Source organism: Macrotis lagotis, chromosome 3, assembly GCF_037893015.1.
Source record: "Macrotis lagotis isolate mMagLag1 chromosome 3, bilby.v1.9.chrom.fasta, whole genome shotgun sequence".
Classification (NCBI taxonomy): Eukaryota; Metazoa; Chordata; class Mammalia; order Peramelemorphia; family Peramelidae; genus Macrotis; species Macrotis lagotis.
The window spans coordinates 33,277,436-33,302,493 of record NC_133660.1 but is presented as its reverse complement, the minus strand read 5'-3'; the positions used below and the strand labels follow the sequence as shown (position 1 = coordinate 33,302,493).

Genomic DNA, 25,058 nt, shown 5'->3' with positions numbered 1-25,058 from the left:
ACTAAAAACCTAACCTAACCCTATAAAAAGACATGAAACATTCGAGTCCATATTAGCCACTGTTAAAAAAAAAAAAGAGAGAGAAAGAGAGAGCCCCGCCACCAGCTCTTCAAAATTGATCAACGTACTTAAATCAACTCCCCAGTTCCTTTCCCAACTGGGACCTAGGACATGAGTTCTAGACTGCCAATAGTCTTTGACAAAAGATCAAAGTGCAGTGTAGGGACACAAAGTCAATAATACCCACCTTGTGACATGACCTGGTAGAACTGGGGGTCATCACACATTGGTATGAGGGAAATGACCTCGTATTTAGATGATAAAAACAAAAGTCAGACTCACCCTCTTTTAGTGTCCTTTATATTACTAGCCGTGGTGCATTGATTGAAGAGAGGTAGTCTTCTGTATTCCTTGTAAACTGTCCTGGGAAACTGTCCTCCTCTCCCTTTCCAGAGGTCTGCCAAATGAAGGCAATAGAATTATCTAGTATTCACCTTCCACCAGGCAAAGAAAGTGAGGAAGAGAGTGGTTTGTAAGGCCATTATTGTCTTTAGACATAGAACAAATGTCATCTCAACTCATTGAGACTAATAGCAATCAGCTTTGCTTAGTCCTCACTAAAGTCCTTAGAAATAGTTTCCCTACTTAAGAACCTCATTTATGGATCACTTCCTCCTCAGAAATAGAAATGTAATTAAGAGGACAAAGAGGGGTGCAGATTAAGGGAGGCAGTGGTCAGAAGAGGAACAAGGTTAAAAAAGGGGTAAAAAAGGAAAATGAACAGTTACTCAGATGAGTGTGAATTGAATGAATTTATCCATAAAATGGAAGCAGATGATGGAGTAAATTAGGAATTAGAATCCAACAACACATTGATTATAAGAAACTTCCTTGAAAAGGAGAAACACAGAGAGTTAAAATAAGGGACTAGAGCAGAATCTACTATGCTTCAACTGAAGTAAAAAAGAAAAAGGTAACAATCATGATCTCAGAAAAAGCAAAAAGCAAAAATAGATCAAATAAAAGGAGATAAGTAGGGGCAGCTAGGTGCAAGAATGGGATAGAGCACTGACCCTGGAGTCAGAAGGTCCTGAGTTCAAATGTGACCTCAGACACTTAATAATTACCTAGCTGTGTGACCTTGGACAAGCCACTTAACCCCATTTGCCTTGCAAAAAACCTTAAAAAAAAGAGATAAACAAGGAAACTACATCTTGGGAAAAGCACCATAGATATGAAGTAATTTTTTTCTTTTATTTGTTTTTAATGACTCCAGACATTTTTCCCAATTGCACACAAAGATAGTTTTCAGCATTCATGCTTTTGAAAACTTTTGAGTTCCACATTTTTCTACCATCCTCTCTTCCCAACCCCCTCCTCCCCATGGCATCAAACAATCTGATATAGGTTGTGCATGTACAATCATGTTTAATGTATTTTCATGTTAGTCGTGTGATAAAAAATTAGAACTAAGGAGGAAAAAACATGAGAAAGAAAGCAAAAAAGATAAAAGAAGCTTTAAAACATAAACATAGCATGCTTTGGATAATGAAGTAATAGTAATACTAAATATGAATGTACCAAATGGCAGAGTATCCAAATTCTCAAATGAAAAGTTAAGTGACTTACTGGAAGAAATCAGTAAAATAGTAAAAACAGTAAAACAGTAGAAAACCTCAGCTTTCCCCATTGGAGCAAGATAAATCTAATCATAAATTAAATAAACAAACAAATGAAAATAAAATAAATAAAAAAGAAATAAAAGAAGGGCAGCTTGGTGGTGTAGTGGATAGAGCACTGACCCTGGAGACAGGAGAATCTGAGTTCAAATGTGACTTCAGTCACTTGATAATTACCTGGTTGTATGGCCTTAGGCAAGTCACTTCACCACCATTGCCTTGCAAAAATAAAAAATAAAAAAAGTGAAGGAGATGAATAGAATTTTAGCAAAGTTAGATATGATAGAACTCTGGACAAATTTGAATGGGAATCGAAAGAAATATACCTTGCTCTCTGCTATACATGGCACCTTCACAAAAACTAGTCATATATTAAAGGATAAAAGTCAAATGCAGAAGTATTAAATGCATCCTTTTTCAGATACCAATGCTATGAAAACTGTTTTCAGTAGAGAGCTGTGGAATCATAGATGTAAAATTAATGGGAAACAATCTAAAAACATGAGTGTGTCACTGTACACACTCATTTAAATAATAAATTTTAAAATAAAGATAATGAAACAACACAACAAATTTGTGAGATTGAGTCAAAGCAATAATTTGGAAAAATTTATATATCTAAATGCTTACATCAATAAAAGAGAGAAAGAATAGATCAATGAATTGGGCAAGCAACTTAAAAAACTAGAAAAAAAATCATCCCCCCAAATAAACACCAAAATTGAAAGTTAAAAACAATTGAATAAATAAAGCTAGGATCTGATTTTATTTAAACAGTTGTAAACACATACTATATAATAGATAAATTCTAGATGATATTCTTTTTTCATATAGTTTAGTTATTAAAACCAATATTGAATGACTACAACAAGTCATCATTAGGATAATACATTATGATCAAGTAGGATTTATTCCAGGAATGCAGGGCTGGTTCAATATTAGGAAAACTGTTAGTATACTCAATTATATCAATAACAAACCTATCAGAAACCATATGATCATATCAATAGATGCTGAAAAATCTTTTGACAAAATACAGCATCCATTCCTATTAAAAAACACTAGAGAGTGTGTAGGAATAAATGGACTGTTCCTTAAAATAATTAGCAGTATCTATCTGAAACCATGAACAAGCATTATACTCAATGGGGAGAGGCTAGAGGCATTCCCAATAAGATCAGGGGTTAAACAAGGGTGCCCATTATCACCACTACTATATTGTATTAGAAATGTTAGCATCAGCAATTAAAGAAGAAAAAGAAATTAAAGGAATTAGAATTGGGAAGGAAGAGACAAAACTCTCACTATTCGCAGATGACATGATGGTCTACCTAGAGAATCTCAAGAAATCATCTAAAATACTACTGGAAACAATTAGCAATTTTAGCAAAGTTGCAGGTTATAAAATAAACTCCCATAAATCCTCAATTTTCCTATATATGACTAGCAAAGAAACAGCAGGAAGAGCTAGAAAGAGAAATTCCATTCAAAGTAACCTCAGACAGTGTAAAATAATTGGGAGTCTATTTGCCAAGACAGACTCAGAATCTTTTTGAAAACAATTATAAAACACTTCTCACACAAATTAAATCAGATTTAAATAACTGGGCAAATATCAACTGCTCATGGATAGATAGAGCTAATATAATAAAAATGACAATTCTACCAAAACTAAACTATCTGTTTAGTGCCCTACCAATCAAAATTCCAAAAAATTACTTTAATGAGCTAGAAAAAATTGTAAGTAAATTCATATGGAGAAATAAAAAGTCAAGAATTGCCAGAAGCTTAATGAAGAAAAGAGCAAACGAAGGTGGCTTAGCACTACCTGATCTAAAATTATATTATAAAGCATCAGTCATCAAAACTATTTGGTATTGGCTAAGAAATAGAGTGGTGGACCAGTGGAATAGACTAGGTGTAAAAGCAGGAGAGGATTATAGTAATCTGCTGTTTGATAAACCCAAAGAGTCAGGCCACCGGGATAAAAACTCCCTCTTTGATAAAAACTGCTGGGATAATTGGAAGTTAGTATGGAAGAAACTTAGATTAGACCAACACCTCACACCCTTTACCAAGATAAGATCTAAATGGTTACAGGACATAGACATAAAAAACAATACTATAAGCAAATTAGAAGATCAAGGACTAGTCTACCTGTCAGATCTATGGAAAGGGGAACAGTTTATGACTAAGGAAGAGTTGGAGAACATCACTAAAAACCAATTAGATGATTTCGATTATATTAAATTAAAAAAGTTTTTGCACAGATAAAACCAATGTAATCAAGATCAAAAGAAAAGTAGTAAATTGGGAAACAATCTTTACAACTAATGATTCTGACAAAGGACTCATTTCTAAAATATACAGAGAACTGAGTCATATTTTTAAAACAAAAAGGCATTCCCCAATTGACAAATGGTCAAATGATATGCAAAGGCAATTTACAGATGCTGAGATCAAAGCAATCCATAGCCATATGAAAAAATGCTCTAAATCATTAATTATTAGAGAAATGCAAATTAAAGCTTCTCTGAGGTACCACCTCACACCTCTCAGATTGGCCAATATGACCAGAAAGGATAATGAGCATTGTTGGAAGGGTTGTGGGAAATCTCGGACACTATTACACTGTTGGTGGAGCTGTGAACTCATCCAACCCTTCTGGAGAGCTATTTGGAACTATGCCCAAAGGGCAACAAAAATGTGCATACCCTTTGACCCAGCAATACCACTACTGGGTCTATACCCTGAAGAGATGAGGAAAAAGGGTAAAAACATTACTTTACAAAAATATTTATAGCAGCCCTGTTTGTGGTGGCAAAGAATTGGAAATCCAGTAAATGTCCTTCAATTGGGGAATGGTTTAGCAAACTGTGGTATATGTATGTCATGGAACACTATTGTTCTATTAGAAACCAGGAGGGACTGGATTTCAGGGAAACCTGAAGGGATTTGCATGAACTGATGCTGAGTGAGATGAGCAGAACCAGAAAAACACTGTACACCCTAACAGCAACATGGGAGTGATGTTCAACCTTGAAGGACTTGCTCATTCCATCAGCGCAACAATTGCGAACAATTTTAGGCTGTCTGCAAAGGAGAGTACCATCTGTATCCAGATAAGGAGCTGTGGAGTTTGAACAAAGTACAAGGACTATTCCCTTTAATTCAGGAAAAGAAAACCCAGATGTCTTATGGTTTGATCTGGTTACCCATGAGAATTCTGTTCTCTTTAAGAATATGATTTCTCTCTCATCACACCCAATTTGGATGGAGGTACAACATGGAAACAAAGTAAAGACTGACGGAGTGCTATCTGTGGGGTGGGGGTGGGGGTAGGGAAGCAAGATTGGGGAAAAACTGTAAAACTCAAATAATATCTTTAATAAATTTTTTTTAAAAAACCAATATTGATTGAAATGTAATTTTTCACATCTACTATTTGTTTTAATGGGTAAAATTTTTAGGGCAGATCACTTTGAAAACTCTGTGTAGGATGGACTGAAGTAGGTAGAAGTAGAAATAAGATTTTGTAAATGATTTGATTGATAGATAGATGGATGGATGGATGGATAGACATATATGTGATAAAGAAAGTGAATCAAGAATAGTACTGATATTACAAACCTAGAAGTCTGGAAAAATTGGTGTTGTCCACAGAAGAAATAGGGAAATTTGGTAGAGAAGTGGAATTATAGAAAAAAATTCTGTTAGGAATATGACAAATTTGAGATATCTAGACATTCGTGAGTTTAAAAAAACATCATTAGAAATGTCTAATAACTTTTGAAGAATATCTTCCAATTCTTTCAAGGATTATTACTCAAAAGATAACATAACATGCTTTTCCTGCTTTCAGGGAATCCAGTATTGTAAAATTTAAACTCAGTTAAAGAGTGTTAGTTCATATTGTAAAGCCACTTTATAAGATAATTCACAATAGGACACTTCTTAAATTTTTTTTTCAATTAACCTGCATTTATTTTTTTCTCCCTTTCACCCTGCCACCCCACTAGAAAGAAAAAAAAAGAAAAGCAAAAAAGTAAAAAAATCTGCATAATAAAACAAAACAAATTGCCATATTGACCTTGTCCATAAATAAATATCTCAGTTTGTACTCTGAGTTCATTATCACTCTGTCAGGAAGCATGAGTCATGATCAGTTTTGGAATCATGGTTAATCATTCTTTCAAAATTATTTGTTGTATAACTGAGATGGAAAGTTTATATGACTGCACATACCTGTCTTCTCAATGACAGAGCAGAAGCAAGAGCGAAGGAAAAAGTTTGAAACTCAAATTTTTTTAAAATGAATGTTAAAAATTGTTTTCACAATTAGGAAAAAATATTAAAAAGTCATAAAATTTATTGTCACAATGTGGATGTTAGGGTACAAATGATTCTGCTCTGTCACTTTGCATCACTTTATTGGAAGTCTTCAAGGGTTTTTCTGAAATAATCCCCATTATCATTTCTTAAAAAACAATAGAATGAATTTCCTTGATATATTTAAATGTTTTAGAGATGACTAAGGAAAGATAAGGTAAAAAGTAAAGAATGAGGAGCTGTTGTCAATTAGATCAATGAAGAATGAAGATTTTTTGTTCTGAAATCTAAATGTAGGATAGGAAGAGATTTTTGATTTAGAAAAATTTAATTCATATATTCTCACTTCTGTTAATATGTAATCTGAGGCAATCTGTCGTGTATTCCATTTCTTTTCCATAGAATAAGGGCATTCTAACTTGAACAGTTTTGTTTCAGCTCAAATTTACAGAATGAGCTACATCCTACCTCAACTAATTGAAAAGATTAATTTCAGTAATGTTTTATAATAAATCAAATTCCTATTTCATACAATCATATTTACATTGCTTTTTATTTTAAATTGATAATGCTTTCTACTGGTGGGGAGAAGAATTGATCAATGGATAAAATAAAATTTTACTTAAGGATGCAGTAGAATTTTTAAGTTACACCATGTCAAATGGTCATACATTAAAGGAAACTATGATTTTCAGAAAAATATAACTAATGATGCTGCTCAGCTTAATTTAAAATGCAGAACAGGGGCAGCTAGGTGGCACAGTGGATAGAGCACCGGCCTTGAAGTCAGGAGTACCTGGGTTCAAATCCGACCTCAGACACTTAATAATTACCTAGCTGTGTGGCCTTGGGCAAGCCACTTAACCCCATTGCCTTGAAAAATCTAAAAAGAAATAAAATAAAATGCAAAACAAATTACAAGAGTACAAAAGCAAAAATACACCATCTGAATTTCTGAAATTATACTATGATACTCTGCTTCCTACAAATGATTCTCTAGGTAGCAATTTCTAAATACTTAGCAATTTGCCTAAAATTTTCAAATGACTCTAAAAGTTCCAGTAGCTTCTCTTTCCCAGATAATTTTTAGGGTTTTTTTCCCCTTTGTTTTTCCCTATAGCTTTTGTTGGCTTCCATTTTTACCCTAGTTGGGGAAGACAAACATGAAAAATAAGGAAATACACATAAGTTTAGCTGGAATATAATCTGAGAGGAGAAAGTCAGAGGTACAGAAAATGCCTCCTGGTGAAGATAGAATTTGAGTACTTATAAAAAGAGTTTGGCATGCTTTCTTATTCAATTTTTGAGAATATTTTGTCTAGAACTGGCATTTATTGTCCTTTAAAAGTTTGATAGAATTCTCCTGTAAATTCATCAGAAGCAAGAATTTTGTTGTTTCTCCATTCATCATTACTTGCTTTCTCATTTTTTCATGGAATCTCTTCTCTGGGTCCATGTCTGCCTATTTTTCTTGATGCTCCTAGAAACCTTGATTTCCCTTTTCCTCAGGCACAATATTGTCCATGGAGAACAACTTCTCTCAAAGTAAGTGAGCTTGAAATCCATGTAGATTATAACTACTTATAGTTCTATAAATATATATATTATATATATATATATATAAAACATATAAATAGTTACATAAATTCCCTTTATAGAATACACCTGCACCCTCCCTTGAAAGTCTTCTTAAGTGGAATCCCTTCCCACACTGAATCAAAATCTCTTCCTTTTGTTTTCCCCTTCTTCAATACCTCCTTTGACCAACTCACTCATTCTGCTAAAGGTCTTTTCTTTCTGTTGGAGTTATTTCATCCTTCATTTTTTACCACTGACTTTCTATCTTCTACCTCCCCTCTACCCATTTATCAATTCTGTAGGTTTGGCCCACAAAATGCATTGACTCACTTGGTGGAGGATATGGTGGAAGAAACAGATAATCTGTAGTATTTTGGAAGTATTCCTATGGCATCACTTCTATTTCTTTTGGTTTTGCTTTATTTTTATCTTCATATATATATATAAATATGTATTGAGAAATCTCCCTTTCTTATGATTTTTCTTTAACTTCATAATGGTCTTTCTTTTTTTATTTTTCCCCTTATTTTTTTTAATTTTAGAAAGGTTTTATTTGAGTTTTACAATTTTTCCTCCAATCTTGCTTCCCTCCCCCACCCCCGACAGAAGATAGTGTGTTAGTCTTTACATCATTCCCATAGTATGCATTGATGTAAGTTGGATGTGATGAGAGAGAAATCATATCCTTAAGGAAGAAACATATAGTATGAGATATAGCAGAATTCCATAATAAGACAACTTTTTTTTTAAATTAAAGGCAATAGTCTTTGGTCTTTGATCAAACTCCACAATTCTTCCTCAGGATACAGATGACATTCTCCATCATAGATACCTCCAAAATTGTCCCCAGTTGTTGCGCTGATGGAAGGAGCAAGTCCATCAAGGTTGATCATTACCACCATGTTGCTGTTAGGGTGTACAATGTTTTCCTGGTTCTGCTCATCTTGCTCAGCATCAGTTCATGCAAATCCTTCCAGACTTCCCTGAATTCCCATCCCTTCTGGTTTCTAATAGAACAATAGTGCTCCATCACCTACATATACCAAAGTTTGTTAAGCCTAATTGTTAACCCCAATTGATGGACATTCCCTCAGTTTCCATTTCTTTGCTACCACAAACAGAGCAGCTATGAACATTTTTGTACAAGTGGTGTTTTTACCCTTTTTTATCATCTCTTCAGGGTATAGACTCAGGAGTGGTATTGCTGGATAAAAGGGTATGCACATGTTTGTTGCCTTTTAAGCATAATTCTAAATTGTTCTCCAGAAAGGCTGGATGAGTTCACAGCTCCACCAACAATGTATTAGTGTCCCAGATTTCCCACATCCCTTCCAAAATTGATCATTGTCCTTTCTGGTCATATTGGCCAGTCTGAGAGGTATGAGGTGGTACCTCAGAGATGCTTTAATTTGCATTTCTTTAATAAGGAGTGACTTAGAGCAATTTTGCATATAACTATGGATCATTTCAATTTCCTCATCTGAAAATTGCCTTTGCTTATCCTTTGACCACTTGTCAATTGAGGAATGGCTTGTCATTTTTTTTTTAAATTTGACTCAGTTCTGTGTATATTTTAGAGATGAGTCCTTTGCCAGAAACACTAGTCATGAAAATTGTTTCCCAATTTACTACATTTCTTTTGATCTCAGTAGCAGTGGTTTTATTTGTGGAAAAGATTTTTAATTTAACATATTCAAAATTATCTAGTTTATTTTTAATGTTCTCCATCTCTTCCTTGGTCATGAATTGCTTCCCTTTCCATAGATCTGACAAGTAAACTATTTCTTGTTCTCCTAATTTGTTTATAATATTGTTTTTTATGTCTAGATCCTGTATCCATTTTGATCTTATCTTGGTATAGGGTGTGAGGTGTTGGTCTAAATCTAAGTTTCTTCCATACTAACTTCCAACTTTCCCAACAGTTTTTTATCAAAGAGAGTTTTTATCCCAATAGCTGGACTCTTTGGGTTTATCAACAGCAGATTGCTATAATCATTTCCTGCTATTGCACCTAGTCTATTCCATTCATCCACCACTCTATCTCTTAGCCAATACCAGACATTTTGATGAATGATGCTTTATAATATAATTTTAGATCTGGTAGGGCTAAGCCACCTTCTTTTGCACTTTTCTTCATTAAATCCCTGAAGATTCTCAACTTTTTATTTCTCCATATGAATTTACTTACAATTTTTTCTAACTCATTAATTTATTGGAATTTTGATTGGGCGCTAAACAGATAGTTTAATTTTGGTAGAATTGTCATTTTTATTATATTTGCTTGGTCTATCCCTGAGCAGTTGATATTTGTCCAGTTATTTAAGTCTGATTTTGTCTGTGTGAGAAGTGTTTTGTAATTGTTTTCATAGAATTTCCAAGTCTGCCTTGACAGGTAGGTTCCAAGGTACTTTATATTGTCTGAAGTTACTTTGAATGGGATTTGTCTTTCTAGCTCTTTCTGCTGTATCTTGCTAGTCATGTACAGAAATGTTGAGGATTTGTGAGGGTTTATTTTATATACTGCAACTTTCCTAAAGTTGCTAATTATTTATAGATTTTTAGATGATTTTTTGGGATTCTCTAAGTATACCATCATGTGATCTGCAAAGAGTAAGAGTTTTGTCTCTTCCTTCCCTATTCTAATTAGTTTGATTTTTCTTCTCTAATTGCTGAAGCTAACATTTCTAATACAATATTGAATAGGAGTGGTGATAGTGGGCATTCTTGTTTCACCCCTTATTTTATTAGGAATGCCTCTAGCCTTTCCCCATTGCTATTTTTCCCCTTTTCATAGTGTCTATTAGCTTTTTTTTCCAATATAGCTGCGCGGGACGCCAGATCTGTCCGACGTGCGTGCGTGCTTCCGAGTTTGCGCCTGCGCCTGCGCCTGCGTCTGCGCCTGCGCCCGCCGGTCGATGTCGCTGCCTTCCCGTGAGGCAGTGCGGGCTAGGGCCGCGTCGGTTGCCGAGCGCGCGAGCTGCGAGAGGCGCTGCTTGCCGAGGGCGCCCATCCCTCGGCATCTCTCCTCATGGGAGCGGGATTTTGTGGTTCCTCCTGACGATAGCTACAGTTTGGGAAAACACATTTGTAAAGGACAAGTTAAATTGTAAAAGTCACAGTTCAAGTTGAAAGTGAAATCAGTATCCTGTGTGCTTGTTGCTTGGATTTTTAAAAAATTAATAAAAACATAACAAAAAGTTTTGGCAGTTAAGACATGAGTTGTGGAAATGAGTTTGTGGAAACTTTAAAAAAAAATTGGCTATCCAAAGAGTGATAATCTTAATGGAGAAGATTTTGACTGGTTGTTTGAAACTGATAATAAACCTTTTTTGGAGTGGTTTTGTAGAAATGTAAATGAACAGCATGCATTGACTGAAAAAGAACTGCAGGCTTTTAGCAAACTTCAGAAATCTGGCAAACCCATCCTAGAAGAACAGGCATTGGCTGAAGTTCTTAAAACTTGTAAAACTTCTGCTATGAAACCATCTACTTTGGAAGGAATTGAGCTAGAGAACTTGGAGGCTGAGATCCAAGCTCTTCAGAAATTAAAAAAAAATTAAAAATTCAGCGTCGTAATAAATTCCAGTTGATACTTTCAACAAATAGTCACAGGTCACTGCAGTTAAATGCTAAAGAAGAGGAAGTCACTAAAAATCTGAAAGAGAGCCAAGGATTTCTAAATGCAGTAAATATCAAGATAACCAATCAGCTTCAAGATCTTATCGATGGAGTTGAGAAACTGACATCATTCTTCAGCTGTTCAGAGACAAAGCCAGGTACAACTCCATCAGTGTGTTTATCTCAACTTGCCTTGGAAAATTATTTAAGCCAAGAAGGACAAAGTACTGTAGCATTAACCTTGCATACCAAAAAACATTTCTTTCAAGGTATACAGGAGCTAGTTGAAAGTTCAAATGAAGAAAATTTTCAGCTTTTTGATATACAGACACCGTCTGTTTGTGGTGATGATGATAATGAAGCCCGTGAGGAGAGGCGGCATGAGCTGGCTCAGCTGCAGCTGGCCTTTGTTTGTGCCCAACATCAGCTAATTCAATTGAAAGCAAACGAATGTAGCCTTCGGTCACCTATAGAATGGGCAGAACAGACTCTTCAAATCCTGGCTAGCAAGGCTATGGGCAAAGAAGATTTAGAGACTAAAATTTCTAGCTTTAGCAGTGAGAAACTAAAACTTAAAGAACAAATCACCCAACTGAATAATAAAACATTGCCTGCTGTGGTAAAAGAAAATGCTCAATTACTGAATATGCCAGTTGTGAAGGGAGATTTTGATCTGCAGCTTGCTAGACAAGACTATTATACATCAAGACAAGAATTAGTTCTTAATCAGCTGATAAAACAGAAGGCAGCTTTTGAACTTCTGCAGCTAGCTTATGAAATTGAATTGAGAAAGCATCGGGATACTTACCGGCAACTTGAAAGCTTGACTCAAGAACTTAGTCAAAGTAATACTGTACTCCATCAGCGATTAGAAATGTTAGCTGACCCATCTATATCTCATCAAACCCAACCAAGGAATACTATGGATGCCAAGGATTGTTCTACTCGTAGGCTTTATCAACTTTTAGAAGGGAAGAATAAAGAACAAGAGTTGTTCAGAACATATAAAGGCCTGGAAGAAATGGCTCAGAAACTGAAGCAAGATGTTTCTTCTGTATGAGATCAACTGGCAATAGTAGCTCAAGAGCATTCTCTTTTTCTGTCCAAATTGAATAATGGTGTGGATATGCTTTGTGATACTTTGTATTGTGGAGGAAACCAGCTTTATCTTAGTGATCAGGGATTAAAAGAGCAGTTCCATCAAGTTGACTCTCATTTGAAAAAACTAAATCATCTACTTATGGATATTCTTGCTAATGTAAAGGCAAAGAGAAGAATTTTGGCATCAGATAAACTATATCAAATGGAACGAGAATCATATGTGTATTTTTTCAAAGATAAAGAATATTTACAGAATATTGTGGAGAATTTAGAGCATCAATTAAAGATTACAACTCTTGGTCTTGAAGATTGAAAATGAATTATTGAAAACCAGATATTCAATATTATGTTCATAATATAAAATGTGTACTATTCTGACTTATATTTGAAGGGGCATTTTTTTTGTTTCTCCTTACGCAATATGCTGGCCCAGAGTACCAGCAGCTTTTAGGAGAGGAGTTTTTGTCTTGTGAAAGGAGCACAGGTGGTCTTTCTGTTTTCCCCCAAGGGGAAATAAACTATGCAGTTACATTTTATTGGGAATTTTGTAATGTTCAGTTAGATTTCATTAGTGTTTCATTTTGTCTTTTTTAAATGGAAAAGTTAAACATTTAAAATAATAGAAAATTTATACAAGTCAGCATAACAAAGATAAACTTTGGTATATACAATATAGCCATTTCTTCATTTGGCTATGAAATATTTTTCATTTATTGAATCTAAATATAAGTATAATAATTACAGTTCCTATTTATATGGCACTTGATGGTTAGCAAATTGATTTTCCTACATTATCTCATTTGTTCACATCGCTACTGAGGTATGTGGTGCACAACATTATTATTATTATTATTATTATTTCTGTTTTATAGATGAAAAAACTGAGGCCTTGAGAAGTTGCAACTTGGCTAGGTGTTATAGTTAGTAAAGGACTGAATCGGGCATTGAACCCAGGTCTTCTAATGCAATATCCATTGTTATTTTGTATTCCATTATAACTGCTTTTCTTCTTAGAATTTGGGAATGATGCCAGGTTTTCAAGAGGAGACTGCCACGTTGTTAATTTTGCACTGGTGATGATAAAATAATACTCTCATTGCCCTTTATTGCCTTAGAGCATCCCTTTATATAACTTCTGTCCACCCTGCGTCATAGGGAAAAGGATTCTGGGGCTTGCATATTTTAACTTCTTAATGTATAATAGGCATTATGGAACTGATGGAACAGTACAGAGATTGACAATAATTCTTGTGACTTACAACAGGTCTCCTGGATAAATTTCAAAAGTCCATATAAGGAATTTTTCAGAGAATACATATTCAATTGTTATCTCCTTTTATCGGTTCTACTGAAGTGAAATTCAATACATAGGGTTATTGTAGTATAACATTTTTAAGAATCAAGAAAGCATTTAATATTTGCAGTAGAGTCCTTTAAAATAATTCAAAGAAAATTAGTCATAGTTATTGCAGATATTGAATGCTCACTTTTTATATCTATTGTGTTCCTTGTGGTTATATAGATTTTGGCATGGGCACAGTCACAGTGTTTAGGAATGTGCCTTATCTGCTTACATAGTCTTTAAGAATATTCCTTATCTGTTTTCAATCTGGAATAATAGCATAGTTCTTTTAGCTTTTTCCTAGTCTTTATGGAACTATTGATTTCTACACTGTAATCATGATGGGAGGCTTAAAATCAGTTGATATGTGTAGCCCTTTTAATCTGAATTTTGTTACTCTAATTGCTCATTATTATAAAGAAAAATTGTTAACTTTTGAACAATTTATAACCTAAATCTTGATATCCCAAATCAATAAATGTTATCCACAAACTTAAAAAAAAAATAGTGCCTATTAATTGGATGATTTTGTCACTTGTGTTATTATTCTTCATACTTGTATTTATTTAGCTTTCTTGTGTTTCTGTTGTTTATAGTGTTTACAAGTCTAAAATTGTGCTCAAATCTGTTTTTTGTTTTGTTTTCAGAATGTCTCAAAAGCCTTTTTTGCTGAACCATCATTTTTTTAATCATAATTAAGTTTAAGATTGAAAAGTGTCATTTAAGATTAAATCTTCAACTCCATTTTTCAAATTACATTATTGAACTCCCTTCTGTGATTTCAGATGGGTAAAGAATAGTCTTGTTATTTGAATTTTCTTTAAATTATATTTGAAGATCTTTCCCTTGGTTGTTTGCAGAATCTTTCTTTTTTTGGAATTGTTAAATTTAACCAGTACGTTTCTGGGAGTTCTTAGAAGAGGATTTTGCCCTGGAAGTGGCTTGTAGATTCATTCAACTGGTGCTTTGTTTTCTATATTGTCTAGATAGCTTTTTGGTGTAATTTCTTGCATTACGGTGTTCGGGTTTTTTTTTTTAATATTTGTCATATTCTTCTGGGAGGGCTATGATCTTTACATTGTCTCTCTACATTTTGATCTTGAGTTCAATATGTTTTGCTTATATAAAGATCTTATGTTCTTTTAACATTATTTTTTCTCCTAATCTTCCAATTGTCCTTAATTTTAATATCTTTATATTCCCATTTTGTTTTCTCACTTAATTGAAGAGATTCACTACTGTGGATTCAAGTTTTTATTTCCTGCTAATTACTTTTGCTGTTTAGGTGAGAAATCATGCCATTTGTTCCTTATTAAGTTTTTCCTTCAAGATTCTGATTTCTCTCTTAGTGCCATGCTTTCTCGGGAATTCAGAGTTCTCTATTCATTAGATGTTGCTTCAATTTCCTTTGCTTTATAATATTTATTCAGAGATATTTAAAATTAGTTAGATGTCCTGGTAGCCATCTTCCCTTCTGTTTTATTATCTTACCCGTTGATTAATCTGCTTATGTTGTGTCAGAATGAATGAGGACTGGCAAGAGGAAGGATGGTAGTATGTTAGGGATTAGTGTTCTCCGTTGTTAATTCATAAAACTTTTGCCTTTTTAGGCTTCTTGGTGTCTTGGTCTATGAAGACAACTGTAATTGCTAGTTCTTATGCATAACTGCCTTTTGGGGCAATTTTTTGAGAGTTAGTAAGTACTGGGGGGGGGGGGGAATGTGGCCATCTTTAAGCTGATTCTTGACAGAAGCCAGGGAAACTGAATGTGGAAGATAAGGACAGAGAACATTCCAAGGATGAGGGAGAGCCACTGCAAAAGAAAATAGAGTAGGGACAGCTCGGTGGTGCAGTGGATAGAGTACCAGCCCTAGAGTCAGGAGGACCTGAGTTCAAATTTGACCAGACACTTAATCACCTAGCTATGTGACCTTAGACAAGTCACTTAATCCCATTGCCTTGCAAAAAACAACAACAAAAAAAGAACCAGTGTCATATTAAAGGAATGGTAAGTATGTCTGTGTGAGGGAAAAGCATGAGACTAGAAATAGTAGTTAATAGTCAATAAACATTTATTAAGGACTGTGGTGATGTAAATACCCCAAAAAATAAAAATAAAAAGATAGTAACTGTCCTCAAATTGTTTACAATCTAGTGGGGGAAGACAACACACAAAAGAAAACTGAAAAGTATGGAAAGGAGGAAAGGTACCCAGGAAAAGGGGGGAGGAAGGAGTTATGGTGGAGAAGTCGAAGAAGCTCAAAATAAGTGCAGGTGGTAGGAACATCTGAGATGCCTCTCTCCTTAATGGAAAGAGTTTATGTTTTCAACTACTAATCAGAAGAGTAGAGGAGAATGATAAGGCTGATTGGATCTGACAAGATGATATTTCTCAATGATGAGTTTATTAGGAGCATGGTGTAAAAGTCAAAGAAGTTTGAAATGAATGCAGGAGGTAGGAAGATGAAGAGATGTTTGAGGAGGTGAAAAGGGATCAGGTGGTGAGGTACCAAACAGAAGAATTTAGATTTGATTCTGGAGGTAATAGGAATTTACTTGGCAGGACAATGACATGATCAGATCTATGCTTTAGGAAAATCACTTTGACAGCTGAGTGGAGGATAGATTGAACTTGTAAGAAATATAAAGTAGGAACAATAATTGAAAGGATATTTCAATTGTCCATGTGAGAGGTGAGGCAGGCTTGAATTAGGATGGCAGCTATGTAAATGGAGAGAAATGTATAGGAAAACTTTTGTGAATGTAGCCAAAAACCACAAGATTGGCATCAGTTTGCAATGTGGCATTTTCTTCTCAATCTTAGGAGCTACTTTTTCAAGTCATTTTCAATAGAGAAGTCAAAACAATTTTAAGCAATTTTAAGCAACTCTTTACAGAGCATCATGCTGAAAGCAACACTCATTGAGATTTATTAAGTCTTGTTTGTTAAAAGCAAAAAGACCTCCAACTAGTGGGTTTTTAAAAGGACACTTTAAAAGTTTAGTATGTTCTATTTTCTAAATATAATTCATTTAATCCTAAGGGATTTTTAGCTTTTTCCAAAACTAAAAATCCATTCACAAAAATAAAAGCCATTCATACACATATATATATTCATATTCAAAAGAATAAGATGCAGGCTTTGAATAGCAATTACAAGAGGAATTCCAAATATGTTTGACAAAATTGATTAACACAACTCCTCTGTGGAGCATGGAGTGATCCTTGGCATGACTCCCACAATATTACAGAGCGTTTATCTATCTCACCCCATGTACAAGATGTAATAATATCCTATTTATTCTCAGATTTGTTCTCCTAACCTGCTCTTACACCAAAAATTCAGGTTCCCAGAGGAATACCATTCCCACATGGTTATTGCCAAATGTTTTCAGGGTCTTAACAAGTAACTGTGGAGGAGAAATTTATTTCCTCTATTCGCTACTCTAATTCTTGAGCCCTTATTTCTATCAACACATTTAACCATGAGAACAGTTTCATCCCTGAAACATAAATATTTACTTAACAATATGGCAAAAGAAGTAATAATATTTTGAATAGTATTATATTAAAACCAATTCAAAAATGATAATATAATACACATATTAACCTGGTCACACTCTCCCACTATTGTCTATGGGGAAGAGTGGACATACACTTAAAGGAATTTATGACAAAAAGACAAGAGGGGATGCAAATTCATGCACAAACTAACTCTGAACTGCAAACCCTGATCAAACAGGTCTTTTGGGGAATATCAGCACCACATAAAGGCATTTCTCTGCTCACTGTTTGATTGGTGCTGTTATTGATGGGGAACCTTATCTTTTCTCTCCTTAAACATAGCAGAAAACAATCTTTTTTAATGCCAGATTATTAGGATATCAAAGCAACTGAAAAAAAACATCAAATTGTCCTTTCAAAATTATACTCCAATCTCCAAATATTTATAAGTTCTCATTTTTTTCATTTACCTCCTTTTCAACATAAAGCATTAATTTGCAAATGAGCTAAAGTAAACTAATTCCTTACAGCTCTAAAAGCTTCCAAATGATTCTCCATCTGTTTGGTATTTTTTAATTGTGTTTCTTTGCATTCACCTTTGTCCAGTCTTCAATTTACAAAGAATCTTTTCTATCTCTTAAGAATGTAAAACAGTTCCATGTAAACAAGGCATCATTTTACATCACTTACAAAGAATTCTTACATTTATACCACAAAACATTTTGCTCTTTCTTCACATACATATATATTAGTATATATTAAAACAAAATTTTTTCTTACTCCTTTTAAGTATAAAAATATATCCATCTATAACCACAGCAATAACTTACATCTTTTGGCAATTAATAAAAAAATTTTCCTTAATGCAAAAATACTTTTCCTGCCCTTCTCATGACTAAATTGTTCCACATAAAGAGTCTGATAGGGACAGTTTACTTTTCAATAGTATTATTCTAATATACATAACCTTCTGATTGCTATGAAGGATATGCCAATCACTTGGATCTATAAATACGTTATTTTTAAAATTTGAATTTCATTCCTTAACCTGATATACTTTTGTAGACACCATGTAATATCATTGGGCAGAATATGATTCCTATATTGACCAGTATTCCTATCTAATGACTTACTTAACAGTACGTTTGACTCATCCTCAGGGCTGTGAGCATAGCAAAATGGTGTTGGCAAATTACAAATTGTTTTATAACATTAGTCCGTTTCAAACTTCATTTGTTAATATGTAAGGTACTCTAGTTAGTAATAGTTGTCAAGACAAGGGAACAGAAGAGCATTCTTCACATTTAAATCTTAGTTAAATTTGGTTAATCTCAAATTTCTCAATTTCAGAATTTTAAGTACTTCTCTAATAGCAAAGTATGTAAGTATCTGCATATACGCACTCAAATACAGAAATAAACAAGGCACTTTCACATTTTTTCTTAAGAGCAAATCTGCAAAACAGACTAAGTAAATTTTTTCCTGAAAAGATACTGAAATCATCCTTGAAATTTAATGAGTTCAGAACACCAAGGTTCAAATCATTAACAAGGTTTTCCTGGTGGTCAAGGTACAAAAGCCAGCAGGAGTGGCCAAAAGAGAAGCAAGGAAGCTGTGTTCAATGGAGTCAAAGCTGTATCCTTACCGAGTTTTCTTTTCATGCTAGGTAAAATTTCTTTTGTTCACTGTGAGATGGTCCACAAGAATGTGACTTCACTCCAATTCCAAATTAGAAACTCCAACTCAGTCTAATTTAGAACTGCCTTATAACATTGTTTGTATGTTCACTGAGAGAGTTATAACCAGTATCTATTTTTTAATTAAACATACAAATTTTGACTCTGTGTGTGTGTGTGTATACTTTTGTTTTGATGATCTCATCATCCCAAGGATTTAATTTCATTTTTCCATCATTTGCAGAGCTATATATGCAGACTATATCCTCTCTCCTGAACTTCAATCTCATTCCAACGTATTAAACATTTTGAATCGCACGTTCCAGAGGTATACTCAACTCAACAGTACCAAAATAGAGCTCATTTTATTTCCCAGTGTTCTGAGTCAGAACTAACTCAAGTTAATCCAGTGGTTCAGGCTTGGGTCTAGAACAAAATGAAACAGTTAACTAAACACTTAACTAAAAAAACCATTTGAGAAAAACATGGAAAGACTATTCAATGATGTTATAAGCACTGATTCAGGCAGACATAGGTAATTTTAAAATAAAATTTTATCTATTTCATTATATTTTTATTAATTGTGTTAAGTATTTGCCAATAATATTTTAACCTGATTCAGGCCATTCTCAGGAGTATTGTGGGCTGCTTATGGCCATATTTGTGATACCTCAGCTCTAGATGATCAAGAAGTCAACAGTTCAAACCCAGTTCACTAAATCAACCAAGTCCCTGCCTTTTAGTGGAAAACTAATACAGCTTGGGAGACAGGAATGCTAACAAATATTGCTCCTATCACATCCCCATCCCCATCTTCTACTGAATTCCCCTGTTTCTGATGAGGATACCAACAGTCTCCCAGTCTTCCATATCTTTAGCCAAAGTACTATCCTCAACCCTCACCTCACATATTCAATTGTCAAATTACTAGGTTTCATTTCTACCTCCACAATGTTTCTCCCATATGATTTCTTCTCTCAACTGCTTCAGGCTCTCATCATCTCTTGCTTAGCTAATTGGAGTACGCTCTCAATTGGTTTTCTTGTCCTAAGTTTCTCCTCACTCCAGTATATCATCCACCAAAGTGATTTCTTTTAAGTACAATTCAGACCTTGATACTCCCCTATTCCGTAAGCTACATTGGTTCCCTACTGTTTCTAGAATAGAGTACATTCCCATTATTTGACTTTTAAAACCCTTGGTAGCCTATACCAAGATAAGGTTGAAATGGGTATAGGATTTAGACATTAAAGGTGATATTATAAGCCAATCAGGAGAATAAGGAATAGTTTAAGTGTCCAATCTATGGAAAAGGGAGTAGTTTATGACCAAAGAAGAGAACATTATAAAATACAAAATGGATAATTTTGATTACATTAAATTGAAAAGTTTTTAAAAAGAAAGACAGTAAGTTGGGAAACACAATTTTTACAACTATTGTTTCTGACAAAGGACTCATTTAAAAGAAATAGAGGGGTGGCTAGGTGGCACAGTGGCAGCCCTGGAGTCAGGAGTACCTGGGTTCAAATCCAGTCTCAGACACTTAATAATTACCTAGCTGTGTGGCCTTGGGCAAGTCACTTAACCCCATTTGCCTTGCAAAAAAAAAAAGAGAACTGAGTCAAATTTATAAGAATACAAGTCATTCCCCAAATGATAAATGGTTAAAAGACATGAAAAGGCAATTCTCAGATAGAAAATGAAGCTATTTATAGTTAATGAAAAAAAAAAAGCTCTAAATTATTATTGCTTAGGGAAAAGCAAATTAAAACAATGCTGAGGTACCATCTCACATCTATCAGATTGGTTAATATGACCAAAATGTTTGTCCTTCATTCTCAAAGAAGACCAGGACATCAGGGAGGTGATGCCACGATAAGCACTTGAATTGCTGAGCTGTCACCAGTCTCACTTTCTCCTCCAAACCATCCAGGTCCAGTGGCCAGATATAAATCAAGATGACTGAAGATGGCCCTGGATGCAAGGCAAGGTCACACAGCTAGTGTCAAGTGTCTGAGGATGGATTCAAACTTGGAGTCTTCCTGACTCCAAAGTCAGTGCTCTATCCACTGCACCATCTGGCTGCCCTATATGACTAAAAAAGGAAAATGATCAATGGGGTGGCTAGGTGGCATAGTAGACAAAGCACCAGCCCTGGAGTCAGGAATACCTGGGTTCAACTCTGGTCTCAGTCACTTAATAATTACCTAGATGTGTGGCCTTGAGCAAGCCACTTAACCCCGTTTGCCTTGCAAAAAAAAAAAAAAAAAAAAGGAAAATGATCAGTGTTGGAAGGGATATGGGAAACCTAGGACACTAATAAATTGTTGGTGGAGATGTGAACTCATCCAACCTTTCTGAAGAGAAATCTGGAATTATGCCACAAAGGGCAATAAACATGTGCATACTCTCTAATCCAATACCACTACTAGGTCTGTATCCCAAAGAGATCATGATAAAGGGTTAAAAATCCACATGTACAAAAATATTTATAGCAGCTCTTTTTGTAGAGAAAAGAATTGGAAATTGAGGAGCTGCCTATCAATTGGGGAAGGACTGAAAATATTGTGCATATGAATATGATGGAACACTACTGTTCTGTAAGAACTAATGAGAGGGGAGGCTAGGTGGCACAGTGGATAGAGCACCAGGCCTGGAGTCAGGAGTACTTGAGTCCAAATCTGGCCTCAGACACTTAATAATTACCTAGCTGTGTGGTCTTGGGCAAGTCACTTTAACATCATTGCCTTGCAAAAACTAAAAAAAAATAAAAAATTTAAAAAAAAATTTAAATTAAAAAAAAAAGAACTAATGAGAGACTGAACATCAGAATAGCCTGGAAAGACTTGCATGAACTGATGCTGAGTGAAATGAGCAGAACTAGAACACTGTACATATTAAAAACAACATTGGACTTGTTCATTTCAACAATACAAATGATCAAAGACAATTCTAAAAGACTTGTGATGGCTATTCATATCCAGAGAAGGAACTATGGAGTTTAAATGCAGACAAAGCTTTCTATCTTCCATTTTTAAAAGTTGTCATATATATTGTTTTTTTCCTGGTTTTTTTTCCATTTTTGATTTGATTCTTCTTTCACAATATGATTAAAATGGATCTATGCATAGCTACACACGTAGAGCCTATATATTAGATTGCTTTCTGTCGGGGGAGGGAGAAGGGAAGGGAGGAAGGGAGAAAAATGTGTAACTTAAAATCTTACAAAAAATGATTGCTGAGGGCAGCTAGGTGGCGCAGTGGATAAAGCACCAGCTCTGGAGTCAGGAGTACCTGGGTTCAAATCCAGTCTCAGACACTTAATAATTACCTAGCTGTGTGGCCTTGGGCAAGCCACTTAACCCCATTGCCTTGCAAAAACCTAAAAAAAAAAAAATGATTGCTGAAAACTACCAATGTATGTAGTTGGGGAAAACCTTTGGTAATTTGGCACCAATATGTCTTTCAGGCCTCTTTAGACCTCACTCCCTTTCTCAGTCCCTACAAAGCAGCCAGACTGGCCTCACAACATTGTCTACCATTTTTGCACTGGCCATTCCCCATACCTGCAATGTATTCCATCCTCACTCCACCTTACAGAGTCCTCTTCCTTCAAGAATCAAGGCAAACACCACCTCCTACACTATGTCTTTCCTGATTCCCTCCTGGGGTCTCCCTTCTCTAACTGTATTTAATTAGCTTCTATTTAATTCTTAAATATGCAGTCTACCCTGACAGAAGGCAAGCTCCTTATTTCTTCCTTATATACAGTAGAATCTAGCACATAGTAGGTACCCTTAATAAATGAATGCTGATGAACAAAAATAGCTAGAAAATCCTTCACAAATACAGAATCGCTATGCAAATACTAAACAAAACACTACATCCTAGTGAAAATTAAAGCTCTAAATGGCTTGACTCAAACAGAATTAAAGTTTTAACTGCTTTATCAGTTAGCTTCAGAGTTATTGTCACAGATACCCAAGAATTAATTTTATACATGTTCGAACAGTTTATTAGAAAGTAAAAATTGGGGGGCGGCTAGGTGGCACAGTGGATAGAGCACCAGCCCTGGAGTCAGGAGTACCTGAGTTCAAATCCGGCCTCAGACACTTAATAATTACCTAGCTGTGTGGCCTTGGGCAAGCCACTTAACCCCATTGCCTAGCAAAAAAAAAAAAAAGTAGAAATTGGAAGGCTTTTTATGTTAAAACAAAGATGTCTGTATATTTGCATGTATGTAAGTATATGCATATGTGTAAATACATATATCTATATCATGATAGTATTAAATATATGAATGTTTACATAATCTAAATGTTGTAAATTGAAAAATAGATTTCCCATAAATCATCAGCATTTTTATTCTATATTTCTTTTAGCAGGAAGATATAGAAAAAGAAACTCCATTCCAGCTAGACAGATAGAGAGATATGTAATGGCTAGATAGAGATAATCTAGTAGCTATTTTTGGTAGTGCTGCTACTATACACAAGAAAATGTTCACTCAGTGAGGCATTTATTAATCAGTTAATGTTTTTCCTCTGACAATATCTCCCCTCCTGCAGCCTGTTCACCAACAAATGATAATGTTTGGATTATAACCAGTTCAGTAGGAGAAAAAAAAAACAAGCATATGATGACCTCATGTGGCAAACATCTAAAATTACTGCTTAAACTATAAAATAATCATGATTTTTAACATTAAAGAATTTTTGCTACATTTTCTATTTTTCAAATACTCCTGGCAAAAGGCATAAAGGACAGAGGGGAATATAGGAATTATGAAATTCTGGACTGAAGTGCCATTTCTGAGAGAACATACTTGTTGGGTATCCATGTTAGGCTATTTAGCCACTCAACTTTGAGGCTGGAATTTATAGATGGATCACTTGACATGGGTCTGTAGGGGTATTTTCACACTGAAATTTCCCCAAAGTGATGGAATCACAGAGAGGAACCGAAAAATGGTTAACAGTGGTTAACTGTTTCATGATTCTCATGAGATCTAAGGAGGGAAAAAAGACAAAAAAGTGAACACTATATCGAATGTGTTTAGATTTATAAAACAATGGGTCTAATGTGTTATATAAGACTTTAATCACTGTGATTCAAAAAAATTGTCATGTAATAGTTTACTGAATCACCTAAAATTTTAATTGAAAAAATATGTAAAATAAATTCACATAAATTATCAGCATTTCTATGTATTACCATCCTCCCCCTAAAAAAACCAGAAGAGATAGAAGAAAGTCTATTCAAAATAAATATATAATGTATAAAATGCTTTAGAATTTATCTGAAGGCAACTAGGTATGATAAATATATATGTGATGCATAAATCAATATAATTATAATTATTCATTAATACTATAATTGATAGGGGGCAGCTAGGTGGCACAGTGAATAGAGCACCGGCCTTGGAGTCAGGAGCACCTGGGTTCAAATCCGACCTCAGACACTTAATAATTACCTAGCTGTGTGGCCTTGGGCAAGCCACTTAACCCCACTGCCTTGAAAATTCTAAAAAAATAAAATAAAATAATGATAATAATAATATAATTGATAAAATAATAACACTGCTTAAATTAATTACTTATTCAGGGTCGTGTCAAAAAAACTATCTTCAAAAGTAGTAACAAAATTCATCTGGAGAAACAAGAAGCAAAAAATCTCAAGGTGAATCATGAAAAATAGTGTGAAGAGGTAGAAAGGTAATACCAGATCTCAAACTACATTACAAAGCAATAATCATTAAAACTATTTGATACTGGTGGCACAGATGATAGAGCACTTGGCTTGGAATCCGGAAGACTCATCTTCATGAGCTCAAATCCATCCTCAGATACTTACTAGCTGGTTTATCCCTGGGTAAGTCACTTAAGGTTGTTTGCCTCAGTTTCCTCATCTGTAAAACGAGCTGGAAAAGAAAATGGCAAACTTCTCTACTATCTCTGCTAAGAAAATTCCAAACAGGATCTATGACTGAATACCACCAACAATAAAAGATATTAAACAAAGGAACTTCAAGTACCTAAACATACAGATGAAAATGAACATATTAACACAATATTCCACAAACCCAAAGACCATAACTATTAAGTTAAAGACAAAAATTGTTAGGAAAAACTTTGAAGGCAGTTTGGGAAATATTTAGGTATAGACCAACATCTCACACTATATACCTTAAGACAAGCTCCAAATACATATATGATTTAGACATAAAAGGTC

At 34.6% G+C, this 25,058-nt stretch overlaps 1 protein-coding gene and 1 pseudogene across 3 annotated transcripts in view; one reads left to right on the top strand and one right to left on the bottom strand.

Moving 5' to 3' along the window:
* Positions 1-348: 348 nt before the first annotated feature.
* The window catches only part of DCK (deoxycytidine kinase), a 62,931-nt gene continuing 38,221 nt past the window's right edge, over positions 349-25,058 (bottom strand). Inside the window, exons 7-8 of one of the 3 annotated variants that reach the window (XM_074228420.1) lie at positions 24,681-24,747; positions 15,262-19,253 (exon numbers count right to left, since the gene is read on the bottom strand). In XM_074228420.1, the coding sequence (XP_074084521.1) occupies positions 19,219-19,253; positions 24,681-24,747 (102 nt within the window). In that variant the 3' untranslated portion in view covers positions 15,262-19,218. Of the gene's footprint in view, positions 458-15,261; positions 19,254-23,157; positions 23,836-24,680; positions 24,748-25,058 lie in introns of those variants that run through there. The other 2 variants (XM_074228419.1, XM_074228421.1) reach the window with 2 other exon arrangements.
* Positions 10,538-13,021, top strand: LOC141517435 (HAUS augmin-like complex subunit 3 pseudogene; annotated as a pseudogene).